The sequence below is a fragment of the Paralichthys olivaceus genome, chromosome 13 (genome assembly GCF_024713975.1).
Source record: "Paralichthys olivaceus isolate ysfri-2021 chromosome 13, ASM2471397v2, whole genome shotgun sequence".
Taxonomy (NCBI): domain Eukaryota; kingdom Metazoa; phylum Chordata; class Actinopteri; order Pleuronectiformes; family Paralichthyidae; genus Paralichthys; species Paralichthys olivaceus.
This window is the reverse complement of record NC_091105.1, coordinates 3,413,771-3,434,318: the sequence shown is the minus strand read 5'-3', so window position 1 is coordinate 3,434,318 and position 20,548 is coordinate 3,413,771. Positions and strand designations below refer to the sequence as shown.

Sequence of the window (20,548 nt, the reverse complement as noted above, 5' to 3'; positions counted from 1 at the left end):
TTTTTATTTGGTCATTACTCAAAGCTCATATGTGAGAGGAATTGGACTTACTCATAAATGGAGAGATTTCCCTTCGGCCACAGTCTCATTATTAATCTTGATCTTTACCTTCCCAGCTATACAGTATGTTTGGTTTCATCCAGTAGTTTAGTCTGTGCCAGGGGGCATGGTGGTGCAGTGATCTGCTCTCTTGTTTCCTGGCATTTGGTCCGGACCTTTCTGGATGTTAGTCTTTTCTTCCAAGGACTGATCTGAAGAAGGTCCTCCATGTTTGTGAGAGGACTCGATGGTGTTTACGACTTTAGATCATGTGTTGTGCAGAATACAGATGAATCCACTGTAAGGAAACATCCCTGAACCCAAATACAAAGCGAAATAAAACAGGACTTTGACCTTTTGTTGAACTGGACACCGTTGATCAGTTGGACCATGAGTAATGCCAGGCTTCCTAACCCAGCAGGTTGTTGGGCTAACATTAGAAGCGATGTGGAGGATGTTTTGACCTTTTGTCTCCGTCCCCCCGCAGGGTTGAAGCTGATCAAAGGGAGCTCCACCCCCCTGAAGACGGCCGCTCTGCCGCAGCCTCTGGACACGGTGCAGCTCAAGGACATCGTGTGTTACCTGTCGTTACTGGAGGGCGGACGTCCCGAGGACAAGCTGGAGTGTGAGTGTCCTCCAGTTTTTTTACTATCCTGTTATTAAACAGCAAGCATCAGGCGTGCAGCGGTGTGAAGACCGTGCTAATGTTCGAAACCACAAATAAAAAGGCGAAATACAAAAACCAGACAAGTGAGTTAAAGGGAGCAGATGTAATGCGACTGGTTGAGTAAAACCTCAGTGGGTGGAAAGACAACGTGAGGTCAGAGTGAAGCCCAGAGAAAAAGGCAAAGGGTAAGTGAGGACGAAGGTAATGCCACAAATTCTCCATCTGCTGCTCTGTGGAAAAATGCAGCATCAAGTCCCAGAGAGCAGCAGAGCATCGAATATAAAAACAGGTGGATGGAAATCCTGAGTCTTTTTCTAAAATTTTAATAAAACCGACATCAGCAATTCAGAAACAAGTATTTTTCTTGGTTCTCAGTAATAAAATGAAGCCAGGAGCGTTTCAAGAAACTTTGGGGGCTGCATGCAGACTAAAGCCCGACATTAAACGATGTCCGTCCGTTAACACAACACGACAAGCGTGAAAATAAAACACAGACGGATATTCAGTTTAATATAATTTAGGTGGTAAGTAGTACATAACACAAAAGTAGATTTAAACCCTCCTGTTTAATTTGCATCCTTCTCGTTTAGCATTTTGTTTTCTTTAAATTCAAATAAGAAGCTCACAACCAAAGTTTCAGTGTCATGTTTTCATATTTTCTGCTCTCACTCGTGTTTTCTGTCTGGAGCTTGTCCTCTTAATTTATTTCCAAATCAAATCCGGGTTATTCAACTTTCTCTTCTCTTTCCACCTGATATCATTTCTGCCAAACCTCTCCGCAGCTCTGATCCTATGAGGAGACTTTTGCATGTTTACTGACACAAATTCCCATGTCTCTTAATTGTTTATCACATCATTTATTCACAGGGCTACGCTGCGTAATTGGACATCAGTCTGATTTTTTTTCCGTGATGCTCTAATTCTCATCCAGCTGCTGAATTATTGAGTAGAGCTGCACTCATTAAGTGAAGGAATGACTAAATTATTCAGCTGCATGTGTGTGAGCACATCACGGATTTAACTGTGGATCATGTCTCATTGAACTCCCTCCCTCCTTCCCTCCCTCCCTCCCTCCCTCCCCCTCTGCATCCCCCTCTCCCTCCTCTTGGGTCCACACTCATGTTCTGTAGTGGAGGGGTCCCTCTACTGGTTTAGTTGAGAAATGCTCCAACTTAATTTATTCATACACCACTTTTCTTAACAACGTTTGGAAAGAAGGAAAGAATACGGCGGCCGAGAGATCTCTCGTGCAACAGGGTTTGCGGACGTAGTAAAAACACAGAGATTAAAAGCAGAAGGTCACAGTGAAACAACAAATATATTATTATTTAAATATCAAGTTAATAAATGTAGATGATGAACAGAGTTTGACCTGGACTCTTGTCACTTCTTCACAACTTTAACTCCAACAACAGCTCAAAATCCAGCGGAGAATCTGACCGGCATCTGGTAAACTCTGTTTTAAATACATTCATCTGTCTTTTGTTAATACATTATCATTCCCTCGCAGCATTGTGTGAGTATTTGACTGAATAAAATATGACCCCAGTGAGTCAAATAAAATCAAAAACACACATGTTCTTGCTTCAGTTCATAAAACTTTATTTATCTTAACTCATTAAAGCATTTATAAATATATTTCTACTTTTTTTGAAGAAAGACATTTACATGTTTTGATTCGTTCTCTTTCATAGTGACTTTCTTCTGTCCAACTTATTTGGACTTGAGACGTCAACAACGATCATCATGACCGCGTTTTGCACTTTATTGCCTCCCGGTGCGTCTTTGCGTCCCCACAGTCGCCTTGTTGTTACACCACGAGCCTCCACCCAACTCCGGACCCCAGCACCACCCCTCCGCCCCCTGTGCCTCGAAAAGACTCGGTCTCTCGGGAAACTGCCCATTATCTCCTCGTTAGTGGACCTGACCGACCGCCATGTGACGTCCACTCCTCGTGATGTCAGCAGCCAATTCTATATATAACAATCACAGAGACAGTGATCTGCACACAGGTCGTGCTGTTGTTACAACTCTGCTGCGTTTAGAGGGTGTGACGTTCAGGCACGGCCAATCACAGCCGGGATGTTGGAGGTGTCTGTTTCCATGGTGAAACACTTGAAGTTGCAGGAGATGCAGGTTTTGTGTTTGTATTGGGTGAACAAGGTGAGATGGAGCACTGGGTGATGTGGCCTCACCCTGTTAAGGGTGAGGAAGAGGAGGGAGTCCAGGGTGTCGATGCTGTGACCTGACGTTTTGTTTCTGTCTCCACAGTCATGTTTCGTCTCTATGACACAGATGGAAACGGCTCCTTAGACAGCTCGGTAAATATGGCTCCTCTTCAACTTTGTTTATTTCACTTTGACTGATCATATTCACAAACGTGTCAGATTTACAATATTTCTTTTCTTTACCCAAAACGCCGAAACACCAGCACCAAGTCAGAGGAGACATTAACATGATGATCAATAATTCTGATTATCCTTAATTATAAATACTAAACAAATGATTTTATAAAATTTCAGCAATATCTTTTTATCTCTCTCTGTTTCTTTCTTTATCACTATCACTCCATCTTTATATCTTACTGTCATCTGTCTCTTTCTATCTCCTTTTATCTCTCTACTACCATCTCTCTATCTCAACTTGATTACCTCTGTTCTCTCTCTATCATCCCTCTCTCTCTGTTTGTCTGTCTCTCCCCATCTCTTAATTTCTTTCTCTATCTCTTTTCTATCTCTCTCTATCAATTTCTCTATATCTCTCCATCACTCTTTTGAAAAAGAAAGTAATAGACGTGTGTTGTTATTGTATTTATGAATAAAAGAGCATTAGTGTTTTTATGTGTGGATGAATAGAAAGTGTAAAGGAGGGGGTGAGTGGAATAACGGGGTCAGGAGGCCGAGGGCATCAGTGTGGTGGGGTGATGGAGTTTGTAATGTATCCAGTTATTAGTCACATCCCGCCATTATTTCCTGAAAGAGAAATGAACAGAGAACGGAACATGTTTTGAATTCACTGCTGTCTTTGTAGGACTTTGTTGCAAAAATCAAATTAAAGTCTGTAGTTATATTTTAAAACATGTGACCTCTTGATCCTCAGCATCACATGGCCTCAGTTGCCTCCAGATAACAATGTCAACCCCTCTGCCCCCCTCAAGAAACCCAACCATTGTAATTAACCCCTCAGCTCCGCAGCTCTTCCCACGCTGCCTTTGTTTTCCTGCGTGCAGCTCGTCTGTGCGGAAGAATGACGTCCCCACCCTGTTATTACACGCTGTGGATCAGTCTTTTCAGGGCACAGACATTTGGTGACATGGCTTTGTAAGGCTGCAATATACAGAAAGGTAAACACAGTGTTTCTGTGGCTCTAATGAGCGTCTGTGGTCTCGCCGCAGGAGCTGGAGCACATTATCTCCCAGATGATGCATGTGGCAGAGTACCTGGAGTGGGACGTGACCGAGCTGAAACCAGTAAGAAAACACAGCCCATGAATTAACTCGAAACTTAAATGAATCGAGAAAGAAAAGAATGTAATAATTTGAAGATGCTAATATTAAATCTTCATTCTCTCCTGACTGAAGCAGTTGATTATAGATTAAATTTACTTATATTAATCTGAGCAGCTAAATCCGTCCTTGTGGTGATATCGTTCATCACGACGGTTTCTGTTTCTAGATCCTCCAGGAAATGATGCAGGAGATCGACTACGATCGCGACGGCACCGTGTCTCTGGAGGAGTGGATCCAGGGCGGGATGACCACCATCCCTCTGCTGGTGCTGCTGGGCCTGGAGACGGTCAGTCCACTTTTTCCTACTGACCCGAACCAATGAAAGAAATATCATCTCTGACATCCTGCAGAATAAAGTGACTTGATATTTTAAAATTACATTTCATTAAAGTCCTGGTTGGTCACTCAAACACCTCTAATGACTTAGTTATTTTCCCTTTATAGACAGTTGATCAATTTAAAAAGGTCCAGGATCCCTGCTGCTGTAGTGTTCTCCCCCAAACCAGTTCTGTCTCCAGTTCATTCTTTACCCACTAGAGAGCAGCATTTGTCCATCTCCAGCAGAAATCCCCACTGGAGCTCATATTTTATGAATGAGTATTACTGAAACACCTGACGTTTGTCTGTGCTGCAATTTAGTTTGATAAGTAAAATAAGTTCTATAAAAATAAAATCCTCATCGGGAAATGATCAACAAGTTAAATGACGAATAAATCAGTGAAAAGAAAAAGCTGAAGATCGTCCAACTACATTGATATAGATTCAGTTGATTGATCGATCGTCTTTCTCTCTCGCTGCAGAACGTCAAAGACGACGGTCAACACGTGTGGAGACTGAAGCATTTCAACAAACCAGCGTACTGCAACCTGTGTCTCAACATGCTGATTGGACTGGGGAAGCAGGGACTCTGCTGCTCATGTGAGTGATTCACTTCAGCTTTTCTCACACGTGAACTCTGGAGGACGTCCGGAGACCCGGGTCAGGACTTCCTCTGGAGTTTGTCTCGTCACACTTGAATAACGCACCCACTCGCTCGTCGTGAATCCCGAAGAGAATCTCCTGCTCTGATGGACGTTCTGCGGACGTCAGGTTGGCAGGAGAAACTCCGCAGAAAGTCTGCAGGCTCTCAGTCAGACATTTGTGTCCACGGCCCCTCAGGGGGGAGTCAGGAGGATACCCAGAGTTCAGTTCATGTCTCACAGCAGCTGAACTGTGAAGGGTTCAACAGATTCATTGATTTTTACAGATGCATCTTCAGTTCAGCTACAGATACTCAAACCTTTGTCTACGTCACTTATAACTCTGTGAAAAGTCTGTTTCTTTTTCCTCTCTTTGACTCTTTTCACAGCGGGAAGTCTTAAAAATGCTTTTTTTTTTTCTTTCTTTTTCTTTCCCAGTCTGCAAGTACACGGTTCACGAGCGCTGCGTGGCGCGCGCTCCTCCGTCCTGCATCAAAACCTACGTCAAGTCCAAGAAAAACACCGAGGTGTGTCCGATTGGAGTGTTTGGCAGTTGGCACGCTTGGATCAGCGACGCTCGGGGAGCTTAGCTCGAGAGTTTCTCTTCCTCTAATGGAATTAAAACAGTCAAGATCTCAGTGAACGACTGAGAGCAGTTTAAAGACACAGACGCAGAGAGCTGCGCTTCTTTCTCTGTTTCCTTCTGTTCTTTATCTAAATGTCCTCTGGGATCAAAGTATCTATATCTGTATATCTATTTCTCTATCTTTCTCTCTCTCTCTATCTATCTTAGCTCTCTCTCTATCTATTTATCTATCTATCTCTCCATCTATATCTCTATCATCTAACTCTCTCTCTCTCTATCCCTCTGTCTCTCTCTCTGTGTTCCATGTGCGTTGTGCATTTCTTGTTTTTCCTGTACTATGTTTCTCTTCTCACTTCTCTACTGTGTGTTTTTTTTCTCTCCATCTCTCTATCTTTCTATCTCCATCTCTCCATCGTTCTCTCACTTCTCTCCTGTGTGTTGTCTCTGCGTCTCTCTGCAGGTGATGCATCATTTCTGGGTGGAGGGGAACTGCCCCACCAAGTGCGACAAGTGTCACAAAACCATTAAGTGTTACCAGGGTCTGACTGGGCTCCACTGTGTGTGGTGTCAAATCACGGTGAGAGGCAGCCACCTCCTCATTATATTCCCACTGCTTATTGTTGCTTAACTTTCATTTCTGGAAGTCATCCCGCCAATTTACACCCAGGGAGCACGTGTTTGTGTCTGAAAGTTAACAGAAGCAGCGACACATGCAACGCAAACAAAGTCCTGAAAATGTACATAAACCTCTGCGGTTAATAACACGAGTTTTCCTCCAGCTCCATAACAAGTGCGCCTCCCACGTGAAGCCTGAGTGTGACTGTGGACCCCTGAAGGATCACATCCTGCCCCCCAACTCCATCTGCCCCGTTGTTCTGGTAAGAGCTCTCTCCTCTCCGGTCAGGGCCCCCGTCACGAGGCCGACCTCGTTTGACACCGTGTTGATCTGAGGGGGACGTGATGAGGCTTTATCGATCCTCCCGGGGGAAATTCACAGCTCCGAAGTGGAAGAGAGAGAGGATCCAGTCATCAGGCTGCACATTCGGCTCTGAAATCACAATTATTTTTCTCATTTCTAAAGATTAGTTCCAAAGTTCGGGGGAAAAGACAGAATAAACTGCTCGTTGAAATCTTAATTATTGATGCGTATAATTTTTTTTAAAGTTCAGTGTGTAGGATTTAGTGAACTCTAGTGGTGAAGTTGCGTATTGCAACCAGCTGAATATACTTAGCTTCATCCTCCTCTTCCTAACGTTTAGAAAAAAATAAGGTGGCCTTCAGGTAACGTAAAAGAAAACGGGAATGATTTGGTTTGTCTGTTCTATGGCAGAGCTGATTCTTATTACTAATTACTGATACTAATTTTAAAAAAATATGATGATCCATATTTTAATTTGATTATATACTAATGAAAATATAAAGATTCATATTATACTTTTGATATAAATCATACACACTGGGCATTTAAACCTTTTATTTGTTTGATTTATTGGTCCATTACATTACATTTGTATTTTCTGCAGGGTTAATAAAAGCAGTTATTCAAAAGGAATTACTCAGAACCTATAATAAGAACAAGCTCAAATAGGTCACTTTTTAGATTAATGGATTGTAGGGAAACTACAGGTCCTTAAAATTTTATAATTTATTCATGTAGCATGAGGGTTGTTAATGCAAAAGTAATAAAAAAATATTCTTCTTCTTGCCCTGTTACAGCTCATGTTACAACTGAAACACCCACAAGTAAAGTAAATGAAAAGCAATAATTGGATTTAAAAAAAAGGACAATCACTTTTTGTTAATAGCAGAAATTTATTATTCAATTATTTGTGTTTTGAAATGTCACTGCTTGACCTTTGACCCCAGGAGAGACAGTCGACGCTGAGGAAAGACTCCAGGTCCAGTCAGTCGAGTCGAGGGAAGATGCAGAGAGCGAACTCGGTCACAGTGGACGGACAAGGACTGCAGGTAAGACTGCGAGACAATACGGTCGTGTCCAAATACATACAAATATGGTAAAATAACATAAACTGAAGTGTGATAGTTTTATAAAACATCAGTCTATAGTTTGCTAACACAAACAACGCTGAATTTGACTTTGTCACAAGTCTGGACTGAATTTTTTAACATGTAAAGTTAAATCATGTAGGAATCTAAAAGTAATCAACAGAATTATAAATCCTATTCTAGCCAGGAGGAGACTTCCTCCACCTAGTGTTTGCCTGCACAGATCTCATATTGGGTTCAAGGGTTAAATTTAAGAGACGTCATGCATCAAACCTTTACTGTTGAATGTCGTGTTCTGAACCTGTGCCTGGCGTCGTGGGGTCCGATGGGATCTGCAGACGCTGGAACGTTCAGTCGAGTCCGGCCTGATCCTCTCTAGTATCTGTCAGCGATGGAAACCTGCCGTCGTCTGTGGCGACTGCTCGTCTGCGCGTGGCTCAGAGAGAAATATGATGAATCATATCCCAGGCACATCCATCTCTGCCTCTCGCTGGCTAACCAGCGTAATAATCAAGATTATTATTTATAATTACAGGAAGTAATGGATCACTCCAGACTGGACAGGGAGCTCATTAATTCACCCTCGGCCTGCTGGGATAGCAGACAGGGGGGAGTTAAGCGCTTCATCTGTGTCAGGGCGAGCACGGGGAGAGTTGTTGCAGGCTGACGGCAGGAAGGGCGACTCGAACAGGGGCCCGCTGGATCAGCGCTTGTTTACGTGGCGCTCATGTGGGTCGAGTGTCTGTCTGTCCGCGGCTTCGCCAGAGAAACGGGAAAATGCTTTTTTTTTTCACGTCACACGAGACAAAGTGCCCCGTCAATTAGGAAGCGCTGACGACGAAATTATGAGTCATGAGTTTTCCAGTTGAGAGGTAGACGAGGGTTGTTTTACTGAAAGTGCATTTACTGTACAATCATTCACCATCGTTCAACAACAACTTTAATATCGACCAAGTTTTGTGATGATTGATGTATTATTTATTTTAGTGTGACACATTTATTCTGTAGTTCTTTTATCGACTTTCCCTTAAAGACACAAACTACTGCGCTTAATCCGTATTTATCTACACAGCATATATGATTATGAATATACTAGGCTGATTCATTCTGATTTTAATATGATTTGTGAGCTAATAAAATCCAAAACGGACCAAAACCAAACATGAATTTATCCTAAAATCCTAAGATTGTACTTCGGCTCCTTCCTCTGTGTCGTAGAGCTCAGATGTTGCACCACTCACAAACTCTTTCACGCAAAAATTAGAAGATATCGCACATTTTTTAGAAAACAAAAGTCGATTAACTTCGTTCCCATTGCCAGCAGAGGAGTCTCTGTTTTTTCCCGCTGGTGCATCGAGTTCTACGCCACAAACAGGCGATAACGGCGACGCTCTCTACACGCAGTTTTACCAAATTAGCTCTTTCACCAGGGACGTCGTGTTTCCATCATTTCACCTGAAAGTAAATGATGGAGACAGAAGCCACATGTTGGTGGCTGTTGGAAACAGACTTTAGAGGAGTCAACCATATCACTGAAATTAACCTCAGCAGAAAAAGGAACATTGTTGTTGTTAAAAATACATTTCCTGTGATTAGACATTGGGATTAACTCCAGATTAAACAGGACTGGTTCCAAAAGGTGCAGCGAGCAGCCACACCTCAGCACCGAGAGCAGGTATCAGGAAACCCACAGTTTTATCAAACGCATGTTGCTCGATGCACCGTCTGAGGGGATATGGCTTGAAAGTGAATTCCTGTGAAGCATCCTGCAGTCTCCCAACACCGACGGTTTGTTTTGACATCTCCCATTCAGATCACAACAATAGAGGGCACTCATCCTCTGCTCGTGTTTGTCAATCCGAAGAGCGGGGGGAAGCAGGGAGAGAGGTGAGGGCACACAATCTGTCTCAACACGCTGCGAGAGGCCGCTCCAGCCCCGCAGAGCCACGGCAGCGGCGTGGCCTCTGGCTGCCGGCTGCTTTAGGCTCCCTCAGTCAAATAAAAACACAATAGCATTTACCTAACGCTGGCCACCTTCCGTCACACACACACAGACACACACAAAGACACACACCCCCCTCACTGTCACGGCCCTGGCTGGTCCCCCTTCTTTAACCCAGGGCTAATTGGGTTATTACTGAAACATATTCATTCACTCCTTATTACGCCGGCCCTCATTCATTTAAATTATGAGATCAAAGTATGACTTCAGCCAGTTGATATAATGAAATTGAAATTAAAATGAATTAGTCTTTCTAATGGTTTCTCCTCAAGGGGACTTTGGCGATGTCCCTCCCCACTGCCCAGTCCACCGCAGCGTCACGCTCTGATTGGACGTCGCCCATCACCGACACTTCTGACACTGAATCTACGTTTTTCTGACACATGTTCAATATTTTTTTTTTTTGTTGTAAGTGTTGATGTTGTGGATTTCTCTAACGTTGATCTCTTTGCATCTTCACTCCTGAAGGATTTACAGAAAGTTCCAGTATCTTCTGAACCCGAGACAAGTTTACAACCTGGCCAAAAACGGACCCATGCCGGGGTACGTAGGTGACTTTACAGAGACGTGGACAAGAATTAAAGTGATTTAAATATTTGACCTTTTTAACAAACTGCTGAAGGTAAAACTTTGAATTGAAGTTAAAGCTTAAATGAATGAAATGAAGCTTTAGGGTAAAGTTTTGAGTCTGATTGGTGCAGTTCAGAGGATTTTTAATCATAACTATGGGCCTGAATGTGCTATTTTTATATCGTAAAAATAAATAAAACTATTCGTTTTCGCAATACACCATACATCATCTTTAGTTTAAAGTTTTCAATAGTAAAATATATATGAAGTACGTTACCTTTTTTTTCCCCACTGCAAAAAAAAGTGCATGAGGAAAAACTTTACATAGGAGGAAGGATAAAGGAAAGGAAGAAGGAAAAAACTAAGCAAAGAACAAGTGAACAAAGGAAGGAAAGAGGACAGACGGTCTCAATTCTTCCTTATATCTAAAAAAGCATAATGACTAATGATGTGTTTACAAACACGCTGCTGTTTTCTGTTGCTCTCGTATAATAACCAGCATCTCATGCAGGAGAGGAGGCCGGCGGTATTAAAGCCTCCTCTCCGTTCCCTCTAACTCCACAGACACAAATGAGGTGAGTTCCCTCATAACAAATCCTGCAGCCTCAGACGAGCGGCGGCTCCATATGCATAAGTCTGTACGTGAACGAGGAGCTGTCGACACGGATGAGTGACGGACGGAGAGCGGTGAAACTCCTGCTATACCACATGTGACCGCGCATACAGACGAGCAGCTCTCTGCCGGCTGTAGGTGCGGCCGGCGTCTGGTTTCCTATGGTTCACATCTGTGATTAAGAAAATGAATGGATCATTTACATGCATAAGGCTCCTTCACTTTGGTGTTTGCGTCCAGCGGCGGTGAAATGCACAGGAATGCCTCGCCGCCGTGCTGCCTCGTTGTTTGGCTTTGATTAGATCTGAGAACAGAATCTTTTTTGCCTTTATAAAAAATAAATACACAGCGGCACACGCAGGATACAAACAAAAAAAAAAAAACCTCCAGGAGGTTTGGAGCTGGCGCAGCTTTCATGTCACCAACGATTGAGCCGACGCAGCTCCAAGTTTTTGGGGATTGACCTTGTGTCCCCTGTTTCTGTTCCATCGGCGTCCCTGCACATGGCCTGAAACATCACCTGCCCCCCCCCCCTCCGCCCATCTGAAGCTGAACCCACAGCTCCTCCCTGTGACCTCACCCCGCTGTAACCTTGTTAATATTTAGTGAAGAGCACGCACTGCAGCGCACATTAGCGAGGTGAACGGTCACCGTCGGACACTGCAGGCCGAGGCCGCCGCACGCACTGCTGTCAATTAGCTCCCTCGCTAATGCAATTAGGGCAAATTAAGTGTTTGTTTCTTGGTATTTAAATATCCCCAAAGTTGCCTTTCATGTTAGCGGCTGTCTGTTTTGAGTCTAACATGGTTTGTGGTCCCAGTCGGAGAGTAATTGAGCGAATCATTTAGCCGCCATACGAGGCTCGGAGGCTGGTTCATTCAGTTAGGGCTTTGTTATTGTGAAGGAACGGAAGAAGTTGCACTGAACATTGCCCGTCATGATCCAATTAACCCTCCGACAGGCAGCACAGCTCCCTGAATGAGTAATTGTCAATGCCACATGTGTTACTTTGTGGGATTAGAGCGAGTTCGAGATGTTTCTCTGGGCTCGAGAAATATGCTCATGTGTAAACAAAATAAGCTGAAATATTTTAATTAAACAAAATCTACCTGAGCAGATGTGGTATTTTTTTAAATCGTCTCTCAAGAAAGTAAACGCACCTCGAGGGATTTGACATGAAAAGGCACTGGAGGCGCCTAACAATGATCATAATAGCATACTTTAAACTATACTATGTATATACTTTACTATAAATGAAGTATTTATATATAGCATATTGAAGTAATAATGTGAAAACAGAGAGTTTAAAAGAATACGTTTACTTATTTTAGCTTCCAGAGATTTAACTTTATCTCAACCCTCGTGGTCTGTTTGGGCTCTCGTGTCTTGAATGTTAATTTCTTTGTTTTAAACAGAACACTTCTCTGTTGATAACGTTCGGAGCGAACTGTGTTTGTTCCAGGTTGAACTTCTTCAGAGACGTTCCTGATTTCAGAGTGTTGGCCTGCGGAGGGGACGGCACCGTCGGCTGGATCCTGGACTTCATCGGTACAGAAAATATATCGAAAAAAAAGATTTGTGCTGTTTGAGTTATTTTACAAGAAATACAGACGCTCGAACCTCCCACGGTGCTACAGGCCATGATAATGTACAACATGGTCCAACTTAAACACTCCATTTCCTTTTTTGGTAAAAACTGTGTTTTGTTTTTATTATATTTCAAAGCCGACTGCACTCTTGTTGTTCAGCCTGAAATGGTAAAGCGTACTTTATGGTTTGTGTATAAACACTTTCATTACGTCGAAGCCTGCGTGTTCAGGGGTGGTAAAATGGGACGATTACACGAGTTGGAAAACAACATATTAGCCGTCATTTGAGGAAAAAAAAGAAGAAAAAAAAATCACCCAGCATCCTCTCTGGTCTTGAAGACGTGTTACCTGTTTGGGTTCTCATAAATTGCCTCAATTTTTTATCAATCAGAACAAGAGAGGTAATAACCATCAGGCAAAATGTGTCTCTTGAAATAGACTGTGCAACTGGACGTTCATATTGACTTGTAGTTTTATAAGTGGAGCTGCAAAATGGATTTGATGCTTCCTTTGCGAGTCTTTGCACTGACTTTGTTTTCTCGCTTTGTTTGGCGCCTCGTCGTGATATTTGTCCCTCTGCTCCAGATAAGGCCAACCTGGACAGGAACCCCCCCGTGTGTATACTTCCTCTTGGCACCGGCAACGATCTGGCAAGATGTCTGCGATGGGGGGGAGGTACTGACAGGAAATAGATGCATTACAGTGAAATACATTGTCCTGAATTAACCTCATCGCATTTCTAGTTATATATAGGTCTATACCTCTAATCTGCTCTGGAGCCCAGTGATTGAAGTACTTCTAAGAAAAACTGAAGCTCGTGAAGTGATTGCGACTTTACACAAATCACTCATTTTATCTATGGCTTAATAGATTAATTGATAAATGTTAAAATGTAAGAACTCTGTGAAAGATGACATCGTCAAACCCAAAGAAATTGAGTTTTTGAAAAGAGAAAATCTTTAAATTTGAGAAATTTCACCGAGTTTCTCTTAAAAACATCAACTATCAAAACAACGTATTAATTTTCTGTTGATTGACTGAGCAGTTAGTCAAATAATAATTAGACCACAAGGAGTTTAAGATTTAAAGATAACAAAACTAAATCATTTGCTGCACAACCTAAATATTTGAATTTATTAACTACAAATATAATGATTTTCATGTCAGACATTATACGTTTTATTTCTCCTGGCAGAAAAATCATGTAAATGAGAATTAAATCATCATGGAAACTAAAACCTATTTTTTAAACACACACTAGGATTTATTCATTATAAGAATCAAATCTTAAGAACATTTCAGATTTAAATTAGTCGATAATCACATGAAATCTGAAAAGGAAATCGCTTTTCTGAAGCTGCAGCTTTAGGGAGAATTATAACATGTTCTATATTTCAACAAATGACCAATACTCAATTAAAAAAATCAATGAATTAACCCAGTGTCGGTTTTGATTATTGTCACTTTAAGGCATCAGCCACATTCTGTCCTCATCTGAATGTCTAACCTGCTCGTGTTCTGTCTTCTTCTCGAGGATACGAGGGCGAGAGCCTCCTGAAGATCCTGCGGGACATCGAGAACAGCACGGAGTTGATGCTGGATCGCTGGAAGATCGATGTCACGCCCACGGACAAAGAGGAGCGAGGGGACCTGGTGCCTTACAGCATTATAAACAACTACTTCTCCATCGGAGTGGTGAGTCCCACGTTACTGAGTGTTTACACAGCGGAGCAGACAGGAAGTGAATGAACCATAAGTGGGTGGATTAACACGCAGAGAGCTCAGTTCTTCACATCACGTTTTGTCGACAGAAAATAAAGTTTATACCTCATCGCTTTTTAGGAGTTCTATAGTTCGTATAGTTCATAAAGTTAAGAACAAAAACCAAAACAACTTGAGAACTGCATCTTTCCTTTAATGACAAGGGATTCAAAGGATGTTTAAAACTTGATTTTAAAAAAGAAGAACATTGTTCAGTCAGTTAAACAAATGCAAACGTGCAGAAAAGAGACGAAGTCAAAGTAAATTAAAGTTCATAACTTTGGAAGTAAAATAATCTTTGTTCTCTGTCATTTTGTCGAGTCGACAGCATTTCTTCATGTTGTGTAACAGACACTTCTCACTTGAAACTCACCTCGGTGCAGCTGAGATTGTTCTGATTCTCACTTCAATAATGTGATAAGTTCCAAAGTAGCAGAAAACTTTTCACTTTCCGCTCCTGAACAGTATTTTTCAACGCATTTAAAAGACAAAACTGAAAAACTCCACTCAACCCATTCAAGTTGAAATTATCATCATAACTATTAGTTGTCGCCCAAAGTGCCTCACGGAACGAGAGTAAAACAACTGGCCGAAAATTTATAATGAAAACACAATTGATAACACTTAATAAAAAAAGACAAGAAAACATACCAGAGATAAAACATGATAAGGTAAATTTAATCAAAAAGCCAGTTTAAAGATAAAGATAAGTAGATGGTACAATACTATTCTGCCTTTTTGTTTGCACACAGTAAAAAATGAATATTTCTGATATCGTGTTGTAAATTCACAATTCTCCAGATGAAACACACTCAGTCAGAAAAAGTATTTATTATATCGCCAGTTATTTTCCTGCTAAATGTCAATTTAAAGTGAGAAATAAAAACACAATTGATTATTATTGACTTCACGTCTCTTATAATCTAATTTATTGTAAAAAACAATACAGCTAGAATAAATCTGAATAGCATTTTTAAATTTCTATTCTTTCATTTGTCATTAGCTGTGTAAAACAGGCTGGTATCAGATATATAAACATTATAACGATAACCACACTGATCTTAACACAATGGGAACTGCACTCGACTGCAGCTTTACAGTAACGACGCGGTCGTTCGTCGCTGGTGAAGCAAACACAAAACAGGAGGACGACTCCGAAAATCTAATTCTCCCCTGTAAATAATTCTCGCGTCTGTTATTGAAGGTGGAATTAAAAAAAACCCCAAAATAAAACAGTGTATGTCACCTGCAGTAACGGCGTAATGAGTCCATTTAGTTGTTGTGATCACATTCTGGTTAGGCCTTTATTGAGATGTGCTCAAGCCTCAACCATCTCATCAATAAACAAGACTTGTTGTGTGTCACGGCCGTCAGCGCCCCTCCTGTCCGTCTCCACCGTAATGACACTGATTTCACATAGCTCATGTTGGACATTACTGATAAATGTCAGGGGGAAATATGGTAATTGACATTTGCAGGTGGCAGAGGAGGGAGCCACTCTGTTGTGAGAGTGGTACAGACTGTGGCAGGGACGTAAGTGATGCATGGCCTCACAAATGTTAGTTGAATAACACCTCCAGCCTGGGCCCCTAATGATGCTGTTAGGGGATATTAGAGGACAGCTCTTGTTAACATTGTGATAGAGGAGGACAATGGTGGGGATCTGTCTGTGCGCAGCATACGGTGACGTGTGCAGGAGGAAGTGGACATGAATCACTGAATATACCAGTGTTCATTTCAAAATATTCACAAAGTTCATGTTTTAATTCAAACTACATGTTGATGGAGGCTTTAGAGGATTGAGTGCATTTGTGGTGAGTGGGTCAAGATAAGATGAGATAATAATCCTTTATTGGCTTTATAATACGTAAACATACAATACTTATAACTGTAAGGAAATATATATATATATATAAATGTATATATATATATACACAGTGTAAACAGTGTGTAAATATTTAAATCCAGGTTTCCCAAAGAGGTTGTTTGACCACTAGGAGTGCTGTGGAGCAGTGTTTTTATTTGGAAGTCCCTATTGGTGGAAACTGTCTGTATGTGGCTCATGTAGCTCGAGAACCGTTCATGTAAACAACTTCACACTTTACACGTGTGTTGTTCAGCGCTCAAAGAAGTGCAGTGTTGACTTTGGTGAGATTCGGACGCGCGGCCCGTTTAATAATGTTGCTCTGTAGCAGCGGTGGGTTGGAACTCATCGCTGTAAGTGTTGTTGATCCCGACAACAGCTTTTACAGCTGAGTCTTCAGTTCAGGTTCCGCAGACTCTAGTCGAGCTTCGCTGAACTTTAGATAAAAAGGAGAACAGCTCTCTGTGCTGCAATTTGCACTTTTACAGTTTCTAAAAGAAAGTTGCAACCAGTAAATACATCAGAATGTATATCCTTTAACGTGCAGTCCAGTTTCTTGACCGAGGACACTTCGTTGTGCGTAAGACTGGTGACGACTCATCCTTTAAAGAGACCAGTTGATTCCTTGTTGCTGAAACAAACTTGTGAAAGAATATTAAGATAAATCAGCTTTGTCTGGTTGATAAAGTCGTTACATCCCCTGTTGTGTTTGCCGTGTGTGGGATTAGTGCCCAGCAGGCGTGATGATGACAAATGAAGTTGTTTGTGGGGGATTATGGAGACTTTGAGCTCTCTATGGATTTAAGTGTGATATAATATTTTGTTGGCATCGAATTCTGTCGAATGGAAAAAAAAAAAAAAAAAAAATTACAATAAAGATTACGCGACAAGTCAAGCTAATAATTACCTCAGAGATTATGCAGATGTGGAGCAGATTGTTTCTGTAATGACGCCGTCGAGAAACCAAAAGCTCAGCAGCGGCAGAGTCGCCGCCGACGTTCGCTTGGATCCGAAGTTCAAATTTTTATTCCATTCTTCTGATCAGACTCGAATCCTGAGTGACAAACTGAAATATTTACAGTAAAACCTACATTTCTAATTGATTCAAATCCCACAGATCAACCCCCCCCCCCCCCCCAAAAAAAAGGGAAATTCGAACCTCTGCATCTGCCACGGCCCCTTTCGGACGGAGAATTAATGTCGCCATCCCTTTGGGAGGATGTGGAAGTGACGTGAAGTGTAATGATCTCAATCAGGGCCCAGGGTGAGAGACAGAACTAATCACTGAGCACGCTCCACTACCATAATGCAGTCAGTCGCCCTAATGACCCTGGCACTCCTGTCAAAGCCATTACTCTCCCCTGTAGTGAAAGGCACATCAAACCGCTGGGGCCCACTCATAATTGGACTAAACTTTGAGCTATGAGAGGACATTACACATGTCCTGTATTAATTTGGGTGCCAGATTTTTACATTGGTAATTATTTGAGGGCAGCTAGGGGGAGAGAGAGAGAGAGAGATGAAGATGTCCCACTGCCGCGAGGAGGTCAAAGCTTGAAGATGTGAATTTGTCCGACGTGTGCTGTAACGTTCAGGTTTCATGGTTTTGTCTTTTTAACTCCAGATGTTTTCAAAGTTACCGACAATGACCATGAGGTCCCTGTAGTAGCTGTTCTCAGGCTCACACCATCGATGGAGTTTCTCTTGAGAGCGAACCTGCACGTCAACATCTGCAACATGGTGACATCTGGACAGAGTCAATACGCGGATGAAGAAGATCATGTGATGCAGTTGAAAGATCCAGACCAGGCTGAACACTAACCTGACAAATGTTTCAGTAATCTCATTAAAATGTATTCATAGATTTTGAAAACGAAACTCTCGAGCTCTGCTCTTGAGCAACAACCTCTCAAACTGAAACCAAGTAAAATCTCCCTCAGCCGAGGATTTTCACTTCAAATCCTGTAAACAAACTCGAGAAGTTGGTTCATTCAATGAGTGAGAGGAACAAATCTACACGAGGATTCTACAGGAAATTCTGTGATTAAAACCAAACCAACAACAAACCAACTTTAAACACACGTATAAAACTTTCACTCATGTCTTTAAAAATCTGGTTGCATTGTTATTGTTTTATGAAACTGTATATATCACAGGTTTCCAACATGGAGGTTGTGATTCCTAAAGTTGTCCCAAGGTAAATATTAGAGGTCACAAATATGATTTTAAAGAAAATGTATTTTTCCTCTGTTAGTTTATCTAAAAAAACAAACATTTAAAACAATTTTAAACAATCAAAGACATAAAAATCGAGTTGACCAAAGTATTGTGTTGAACCGTTTCAATCAGGGATTACACACGTTTTTCTTGTAACGGATCATATCTCTTAAAGTTGAGAACCACTCGCTCAAATTTATGATTTCAAGCATTTTCTAATTACAACCAAACATAATCAGTGAAGGTTTGTGTTTTATATGTCAACACAGATTCATCACTTTTATAAATATCCATATTGAAACAAAATCCCTAAAATATGAAAATATGAACACATCACATGTATTTCATGTTGATTTCCACCTTAAGGCAGCGTTGGGCCGTTTTTTTACAGCTTAGAGCATCGGAGCGCAGCATCACTGCAGAATAACAAGATGCTGTCTCCACTCTCAGCTGCTTGAAATCACTGTTTACTGTTGCAAAGCTGCAGCTGCACTTGTACAGATCTCAGATAATAGAGCCCAAACCAAAGGGGAGACAACCTTCCCTCGCTTTTGCTCTCTTGTTTGCAGCTATTGTCCTGTTTGTTAGAAAATCAAGATGCCGTCTCTCAGATACATCCATCATCTCACCTCTCTGGCTCGTAGTGGAGGCGTGAGACGAGTCTGCGGGGATCTTGAAGAATTCTTTTGGTCTTCTGCTCACAGCGTCTTGAAGAGACATCAAGAGAAGCTCCATTGATTTTTCTCTTTTTGGCTTCTCCTAAATTTCTGTACAGAGTGCTAGCAGGGGGTCCTCCCTGTAGGTGCTGTTTCAACGGTGCCACTCAAAACGGAGCGGGTCAAAACAGATTGCTTCAGTGGAGGGAGGAGAGGAACAAGCACCCCCCCCCCCCCCCGAAAAAGTTTGGATCTACTTTCTCCAACTCTTTCTTGAGATGTGGAGCTGCACAACTTTCATGTGTTTGTTAGAGGTTTGTCTTTTTTCACAAGGAGCCTGTCGACACTTTTCTGTTGGAAACGACTTAGAAGTGGAAATTAAAGGAAATTTTAGTGTCGCTGTTCCCCGTTGACAAAATCACGTGCGTCTTTATGACAAAGTGGATCTACACGATGTAATTGATGCAATATGTTGTGTTCTTAATGTTGTTGCGACAAAAAACTTCTATTGTTTTGCAGAGAATCAGATTTTTATCTCAATCATACAGGTTCATAGTTAATAATTAACACTTCACCGGGTGTTATGTGATCTTAATCAATATATATATATATAAATACAGACATTTACACCTGGTAATTATAATCTTACTTCGGTTTTCATCACTTTTTCTGTTTGTCAACACGATTTAACTAAAAACTACTGATTTTATTCAAACTTTAGTGGAAGGCTGATATATGGACCAAGAAAAAGGACCATTCAATTCTGGAGCAGATCCAGGATTTGTAGTTTTTAATTTCTTTAGCATTGCAAAGTTTTTGTGAAATTCTCCAGAGATAATGTTTGTGACAATTGTATTTTAACATAATTCAGTTTGTTATTAAATGTTTTATGTGGCTTCAGGATTAGATGGATTTCTAAACTCACAGTTGTTTACCTGCGGGCAACTGTCCCCATTACTTATTATATGTGTATATCATGCATCATGTTTATAGAGATTGGAAAGATAAAAATCTCAAAATCTTGCTGACCCTTAGAGATTGACCTTGTGGCCCCGCAGCTGTGATGTACAGGTGCACTCCGGCGTCCTGTGACGTTACTGATGCATGTATAAAAAAAAAAGGCGTCAAACCTTTATCCAGAGAGCGAAACTTCTTTTTCATCCTTGAGAGTTACACTTGATTGACATCTGCAGCTAATTAAAGACGGAGAGATCCAATTTCATTTATCACACAACGCTGTCCAAGTCTGGATTATGTTTAAGTGGAGTCCTGCAGTGTCTGTGCATCACGAGTTCACTATAAATACACCTGATCCTCTGAGTTCACGCTTGGATACTATATCACAGTCTTCCCAGCATGAGATGGTGTTGATATACTTGAGGAGCGTCTCCGTCAGTCACACCACACTAACGTATCTAACATGAGCTGCATCGCCTTAACACCGCGACTCCGACGTGGCTGCACTTTTTGCCCCAGGTCACACAGAGAGAGACAGGGTGAGAGAGTGGTC

The 20,548-nt window shown here is 41.6% G+C and overlaps 1 protein-coding gene across 7 annotated transcripts in view; it reads left to right on the top strand.

Moving 5' to 3' along the window:
* The window catches only part of dgkb (diacylglycerol kinase, beta), a 56,549-nt gene that overhangs the window by 15,543 nt on the left and 20,458 nt on the right, over nucleotides 1-20,548 (top strand). For 6 of the 7 annotated variants that reach the window (XM_069537292.1, XM_069537291.1, XM_069537290.1 and 3 more), the window contains 14 exons: nucleotides 527-664; nucleotides 2,978-3,027; nucleotides 4,101-4,175; nucleotides 4,381-4,500; nucleotides 5,015-5,132; nucleotides 5,612-5,700; nucleotides 6,220-6,336; nucleotides 6,539-6,637; nucleotides 7,626-7,727; nucleotides 9,580-9,653; nucleotides 10,237-10,311; nucleotides 12,414-12,499; nucleotides 13,126-13,215; nucleotides 14,075-14,235. In XM_069537292.1, the coding sequence (XP_069393393.1) occupies nucleotides 527-664; nucleotides 2,978-3,027; nucleotides 4,101-4,175; nucleotides 4,381-4,500; nucleotides 5,015-5,132; nucleotides 5,612-5,700; nucleotides 6,220-6,336; nucleotides 6,539-6,637; nucleotides 7,626-7,727; nucleotides 9,580-9,653; nucleotides 10,237-10,311; nucleotides 12,414-12,499; nucleotides 13,126-13,215; nucleotides 14,075-14,235 (1,394 nt within the window). The remainder of the gene's footprint in view (nucleotides 1-526; nucleotides 665-2,977; nucleotides 3,028-4,100; nucleotides 4,176-4,380; nucleotides 4,501-5,014; nucleotides 5,133-5,611; nucleotides 5,701-6,219; nucleotides 6,337-6,538; nucleotides 6,638-7,625; nucleotides 7,728-9,579; nucleotides 9,654-10,236; nucleotides 10,312-12,413; nucleotides 12,500-13,125; nucleotides 13,216-14,074; nucleotides 14,236-20,548) is intronic. The other variant, XM_069537293.1, reaches the window with a different exon arrangement.